The 7,500-nt window shown below is 44.1% G+C and overlaps 1 protein-coding gene across 1 annotated transcript in view; it reads left to right on the plus strand.

The window, feature by feature from the left end:
* Positions 1–7,500, plus strand: part of ptpn18 (protein tyrosine phosphatase non-receptor type 18) — a 39,642-nt gene that overhangs the window by 8,761 nt on the left and 23,381 nt on the right. The window contains exon 2 of the mRNA XM_080445059.1: positions 5,950–6,058. Coding sequence (XP_080301185.1) covers positions 5,950–6,058 — 109 coding nt within the window. The remainder of the gene's footprint in view (positions 1–5,949; positions 6,059–7,500) is intronic.

Raw genomic sequence — 7,500 nt, forward strand, 5'->3', positions numbered from 1 at the left:
AGAAAAATACTTGAACCCTGAACTGGCACCAAAGTGGGCGTGTCACTATTCTACTAGCCTCGGAAACCCAGGCTTTTTTTTACAAAAGAAAAAAAGCCTGGGGGAGCCATGCAGGAACGATGGTCTTGGACCTTGTTATCTCCTAACCAATCAGAGTGCAGAGGGGCGTCGCTCTAAATTTGGTGACGTCAGCGTGCTCCGTGCACAGGCCGAGGGGGGGGAGGGGAGGGGGAGGCGGGGACATAGATTGGTGAAGCAATAGGAAGCCACGCACAAATCCGGGCGGCTGTGTTTGGGTCCGCCCTTCAAGACCATGGATTGAGCTCGTAGCCTCAGGCTACTATTCTACAGGTTGGAAGATGCAGATGTGATAATATCATCATTCATCATCATTGAAAAAAAGAAAGGGAAAGGGATTGAATTTCGCCCATGAAATGGACACTTCGACCGGTCATATTCGGCACATCGCTAGAATCGAACCTGGGGCACCTGGTGACTCCTGCTCCCCAGGCGGGCTCTGTAACCATTCCGCTATGCCGCCCTTTAATTACAATGGTTCTGCTTCAAACTGGTGGAACGTGGGCCGGTTCGTAGCCAGTTCCGTGAAAAGCACCAACAAGGTTCCAAGAATCTAGAGCTGGTTCGTTCTAGATTCCGTTTGGGTGGGAAAACTAGTGTCCCAGTTCAGTACGTTAGACATCACACCTAGTGAACTAGTACAGCAGAGGCATACGCACAAATATAATCCACAATAATAAGTACATTCTTACAATTTTAACATACAAATAAAAGAGCGAAGAACAACAAGGGTACTATAGGTTATAAATGCATGGCGTTGCACCTTCAGCACCATGGAAAGCTCACATCGAAATAATCCACTTTTTTTTCCTTCATTAATATTTCATCTGAAGCGATGATATTACATTTTGGAATGAGACTCCCGGTCTGTGCGACGTCATCTGCAGTCAGTCAGAGATGCTTCTGGACAGACTGGAGGAGAACACTGGAGCGTCCCAGAGGACATATTGTTTATCCTAGAGCAGGGGTCTTCAACAGGGGGTCCGGGACCCCTAGGGGGTCCTCAGAGTTACTACAGGGGGTCCGCCAAATCTTTGTGTGATATGATTTCTTTTTTTTACTTAACCACTTGAACTCTAGCATCCCTTTTTCTAAGGAGAACTTTAGCCAAAAATAGCAGATCTGCTATTTTTGGCAAAAGAGGTTTGGTGTAGAGGGAAAAAAGAGCAGACCAAGTAAACCAAAAAAAAGTTAATCTGAAACAAAATGTTATACAATATAGAGGGGGTCCCTGCTTCATCTCTCTCTCAGCTAGGGGGTCCTTGGCCTGAAAAGGTTGAAGACAATGGCATGCAGACGCTTGAGCTAAGACTGCCTGAGATTGGCTGAGACATTTGTTGTCCACTTGGATGGAGTGCTCATCGGGTGCTGCTGTCCCTGCCTTGTTTTAAAGTGATTTGAATACTTGAGTATTTACTTTGTCCACCAGTGCTGCTTACTGCTTCTAAATGTAATTTAGGCAGTTTGCTGTATATCTTTGAAGTGGTTTATATTGTGTCATCATGTTTGAATGTACAGTAAAAGGTGTGAAACACACACAGCTGCATAAATGGTGTGAAACGTTCACACTTATTACTGGAAGGAAAGACACTTCTTCACAAACATGCAGTATCATGATGTGACATTGCAGATTACACAGTGTGTGTGTGTGTGTGTGTGTGTGTGTGTGTGTGTGTGTGTGTGTGTGTGTGTGTGTGTGTGTGTGTGTGTGTGTGTGTGTGTGTGTGTGTGTGTGTGTGTGTGACACACACAGGGTTGTTCATTATTAACCTGTTACTTGTTCCGGGTTTAACTCTCTGTTTGACTGGAAGTCACAGTGTTGTAGGGTCAGTTGGCTATTCAAAAATAGCAGATCTACGAGCTTGTAGATCTGCTATTTTTGAAAAATCCTGAAAATGTGTGCAAATCTTTGAATATATATTCTTTTAAAGCGAATATTGTTAACTCAAATCTTTGCTTCTGGGGGTATGCGTATATGTATATATACGTTTTCCCTATTCTGCACATTATGTTATATATATATGTGAACATTCTCAGTTCCCTCTCCACCTAGAGATAATGGGGTTCCTGAGGAAAGAGAGGAAACGACAGATTCACCTGTACCCGGGGCGGAGGATGTGAGAGACTTGGAAAGTCCTTTGTGCCGGGTGTGTAGCTTTGAAGATCTACAATGATCTACAATGAGACACACGACGCACAGTCGCTTGACCAAGTCAACCCGTCACTTAACCTGGAATAAATAGATGTTTCACAGACCCTGACCTCTAGTGACATTCCTATAGGGGTGGGGGGTGGGGGGGGGGGGGGGGGGGTTCTTGTGCTGTTTCCCGATGTGAGCACTTTCACTTCTCAAGCTTTTTGCACTGACCGAACGGACACTTTTTTTGATTGGCATTGCACTGATCATTATTATTTTCTGTTCAGTATCAGTATCAGGAGCAGTGGGCACTATGGGGCCATGCAGCGCCATGGGGAGCAGTGGGCACTATGGGGCCATGCAGCGCCATGGGGAGCAGTGGGCACTATGGGGCCATGCAGCGCCATGGGGAGCAGTGGGCACTATGGGGCCATGCAGCGCCCGGGGAGCAGTTAAGGGTTAACCCATTGAGACCTGAAGCCGATTCTACATGTCTCCTAAATCCCAACAGTTTTCTGAAAAACGTATGTTTCTATATCAGTGGTGCTCAATATTTTTCATGTCAAGGACCCCCACATTTATATGTATTTGGCCGCGGACCCCCATCAAAATATTTTGTTCCAGGGACCCCCCAGAAGCAAAGATTTGAGTTAATAATGTTCGCTTTAAAAATATATATATTTCAAAGATTTGCACACATTTTCACGATTTTTCAAAAATAGCAGATCTACAAGCTCATAGCGCGGCACTCGGTGCCGCGCTATGAGCTTGTATATCTGCTATTTTTGAATAGCCCAAAGTGTAAAATAATGCTTTTTAGAAATGACACAGTTCCAGGTCTTAATGGGTTAAGGGTTAAGGAACTTAGCTCAGGGACACTTCAACACATGGACCATGCAGGGCCGGAAGGCGCACGGGGGGGGGACCTTCTGTTTCCCAGGCAGCCCTCTCTACCCGTTCAGCTATGGCCGCCCCATCTAGACCCCCCCCCACCCCTCCCCCCCGCCCCCCGAATGAATAATGGCTGTGTGTTAGATTGATGTGTGGGAACTTGGGAATGAGCAAAGCATTGAACCAGCTCTGGACACTGCTACAGTATAAGCACATTTAACACCCATTATTAATTTGATTAGCTGCAGCTGTGTTTGCTTACTAGGCGAGCCATGTTTTTGCTCGTCTGTAGTTTTTTACCCTGAAATTGAAAAGAAACTACAAAGGGGGTTCATTTAGACCGTTTTTAGATTTCTTCTGCTATTCAAAAATAGCAGATATACAAGCTCGTAGCACGGCACAGAGTGCCGCGCTACGAGCTTGTAGATCTGCTATTTTATTTTGAAAGAATGGTGAACATTTGTGCAAATCTTATTATATATGTTTTTGAAAGCGAACATTTGTAACTCAAATCTTTGCTTCCGGAGGTTCCCTGGAACAAAACATTGTACAAATGTTCGCTTTAAAAAATATATACTCAAAGATTTGCACACCTTTTCACGATGTTTCAAAAATAGCAGATCTACAAGGTCATCGGTGCCGCGCTATGAGCTTGTAGATCTGCTATTTTTGAATAGCCAAATAAATCTTAAAATGACACACAGACGCGTTCCCGGTCTTAATGGGTTAAAGTGATGAATGCAGGTGACACACAGGTGAACGAATGGGGCGGCCATAGCTGAGTGGTTAGTGAGCCCGCCTAGGGAGCCAGAGGCCCTGGTTGCCCCAGGTACGATTCCAGGCCAGGCCAGCATATGTGTCGATGAAATGAAATTTGTCCCTGAGCAAGACTCTTAACCCTTAATTTATCACAGGCCCTCATTGGAAACAAGCCCGCAAGGACTTTCATGAACGACCTGTTAAAAGGAATTAACAAAGATAACTGCTCTCACACATCCAGTACGCTGAAACACCAAACAAAAGACCATGAACCAACAAGGACTGAGGGAAGTGACTGGGGAACAGGGCTGATCATGAGAGCTGATTACAAAGCATACAGAGGTGTGGCACTGCAGCGTCACCGCAGACAGGAACATAGAACTAAGAAAACCAAATTAGATAAGAGCTAGTGTTACTCAGTGGCAGTGGTGTAAAGTAACACAAGTACATTTACTCAAGTAATGTACTTAAGTACAATTTTACTACTCCACTACATCTCACAGAGGCAAACATTGTACTTTTACTCCACTACAATAATTTGAAAACTTTAGTTACTAGTTACTTTGCAGATATAAATGATGACATCATAAAACATACATTAACCACTTCAGCCCTATTTTATACCTGGGGTATTTGAAAATAGCAGATCTACAAGCTCACAATGCGTCGCATCGCGACGTGTTGTGCTTGTAGATCTGCTATTTTCAAACATTTTAGTACTTAGTACTTTTGGTACTTTAAGATCATTTTGATACCAATACTTTTGTACCTTTTACTCAAGTAAACTTTGAATTCCGGACTTTTACTTGTAACTTCCACATTGCAGTATCGATATTACTTAAAGAGCTGGTGCCATGGTTTTGCACTTTTTCAGTTTTTCATGTGTCTATGAGGTTGATAGAACTTCACCCCCTGGTGGTGTTTTTATGGTGTTTTATGTCTTCTCTGACTATTTTGAGTTTCTACCTGGAGGCTGAAACCTTGAGGGTCAAACGTGCCAATAGAGAAACAGCCCTTTAGTGACATAGTAAAAACATACCCTCCCCCTCATTATCATAACACAACAGGTGTGGGCATGAGGAGGAGGAGGGACTAGGACAGGTGGGTGGTGCTAAGGTGGTGGAGGAGGTGCTAAGGTGAGAACCAGGTATACTTAATGAACTGGAGGCGTGTCCACATAAAACATAATTGTAACAATTTCTGTACACTTTTTGGAAACAAATCTTCCTCCTAGTATAACCATAATAATACCTGATGATTATGTTTTAGGGGGGGGGATCACTGAAAATCACGGCACCCCGTCTTTAAGTAAAACGTTTGAGTAGGCCTACTTTTTCCACCACTGGAGGCTTCATTATATAGAATATTGTCTCTGTCGGGTGGAAAACCTCATATGTCCAAAACTGTTACTTTACTTCGCGTCGCGCCGCGCTTCGAGATTGTGGATCTGCTATGTTTGATACCTCTGTGTGACGCTGTAGTGTGTGTGATCAACTTTGGCATTCATTTACCAAAAAACACGAAGTTAAAATAGTGAAAAAAAGTTAAAATGTGGAGATAAGAGGTTTCTACCAGAGAGCGACGTTAATAATTGCGAACGCAGCTCCGCGCGAAGTGGAGCTTACTATGAAACCGTGCTCGGCTTGTGTGTCTGTGTGTCTGTGTGCAGTATTGTGTGCGTGCACTGCCTGTGTGCAGCCACCAGAGTGCGCCAGAGTGCACTAAATATAGCAGCTACAGTAAAAAATAACAAGGGCCATGAAGAACGCAGGAATGTAGACAATGCTCTGATTAAAATGCACAACAGCCTGCAACATGCCTAAACCAAACACATTTCAAAAACTACAACGACAAAAAACATTTACAAAAAAAAACAAAAACACAACAAACAAACATAACAACTTAAAAAAGACAAAAACTGTACCACCCACTTCTCTACAATTGCTCATTCCTTTTGATTCTTCTTATTGTTATTTTCGAGCTGCGTTCGCTTCCCGCGTTCGCGCGTCTTACTTGTGTAATCTATCTATCGTGTTGTGTTTACAGGTTAATAATGTAATCTATCTATTGTGTTGTGTTTACAGGCCATCCGCTCTCAGACGCTGGCGTTGAGGGCAGAACGGGGTCTGACCACAGAGGTTGGAGCGCAGACACACAACATCAAGAAGAACAGATACAAGGACATACTACCATGTATGTATCTCTGTCTGTCTGTGTGTGTACGTGTGTGTGTGTGTGTGTGTGTGTGTGTGTGTGTGTGTGTGTGTGTGTGTGTGCGTGTGCGTGTGCGTGTGCGCGTGCGTGCGTGCGTGCGTGCGTGCGTGCGTGCGTGCGTGCGTGCGTGCGTGCGTGCGTGCGTGCGTGCGTGCGTGCGTGCGTGCGTGCCTGTATGTGTGGCAAAAAAATTTGCATCGATAAAGCGTTGCCATCCTAGAATGTATATGTCCTCACAAATATCCTTATTACCTTCTTTTAGTGAGCTTTTTGGCAGTGAGCACACTCATGTTATTAAGTGTGCCTGCCATGCAATGGCAAAATCTGCCATTCTTAATAATAATACATAATCATTTCCTTACAAAACGAAACCGTCCGACCACTCCTGCCGCACGGTTTACACTACCCCGGCAAACTTTACATCAAAACCACGGCCCCTTTTAGTCCCCCATTGAAACCCATGTTAAAAAAAAGTGCCTAAAACGCTCTGAAACTTTGTCTACACCCCACACCCCTCAGTGGGGATCTGCGAACAAACACATCGGGTTCTGTTTTTGCCTCAGACCACCGGAAGCGGGTGAAACAAGCACTTGAAAACCATTAATTTGTTTAGAATTTTTTATATTTTTATTTACTTGAAATTTTTCAGGTTTGGTGAATTTTTTATAAATTTTCTAATTCATTTTTTTCTGGTTTTCTTTTTACCCTGCAAAGTTAGGAGCACGTTTCAGGCCATTTGGAGTCGATTGGTGGTACTTTGTAGTGACATTATTTTAAGTCTATAACATTTCCCTGAGCTGGGGAATGAGCTAGGTCTCCACTTTGTACGATCTTGGATAAGTGGTTAAAACAATACATTCATTTATTTGACCCTACCTCTCCACACAACACAAAGTTGCACAGACTTAGCGAGCTGCAGGCACACTTAAAATGTCTAAGAAATGTTGTTTCTAGTTAATTATTACGTTGTTGGTTGTCATGGCTACCAGTTCCCACCTGACGTTGTGTGGGAGTTCAGACTGCTGCAGACAGTACTGAATAACTGCTAGCTTGCATAGTGTCTTAAGACTAGGACTCAAGTCCAGGATGAACAGGCCATCAGAGGGTGTGTCGTCTGGGCGTTCGTATCCTCCAAATAGGATGACACGATCTCCCATCATGCAACAGCACATGTCACTCGTTTGACGAGGCGGGCCTTTCCCCTTGGGCTCCACCTTCTTCAAGGAGAAAGTCTCTGGACTGAATCTCCACAGATCATTGAAGCTCAGTTTCCAATTGATGCCACCAAATATATACAGCTCTCCGTTGTAGGCAAAAGCTGAATGAAACCAGCGACTTTCTGGAAGAAGCTGTGCAGAAGGTGTGTGCAGCCAGCAGTTGGTCTCTGTGTCAAACACTCTGACGGTGTTCAGGCAATGACC

Source organism: Gymnoscopelus braueri, assembly GCF_963280865.1.
Source record: "Gymnoscopelus braueri genome assembly, chromosome: 12".
In the NCBI taxonomy this organism is placed as follows: Eukaryota; Metazoa; Chordata; class Actinopteri; order Myctophiformes; family Myctophidae; genus Gymnoscopelus; species Gymnoscopelus braueri.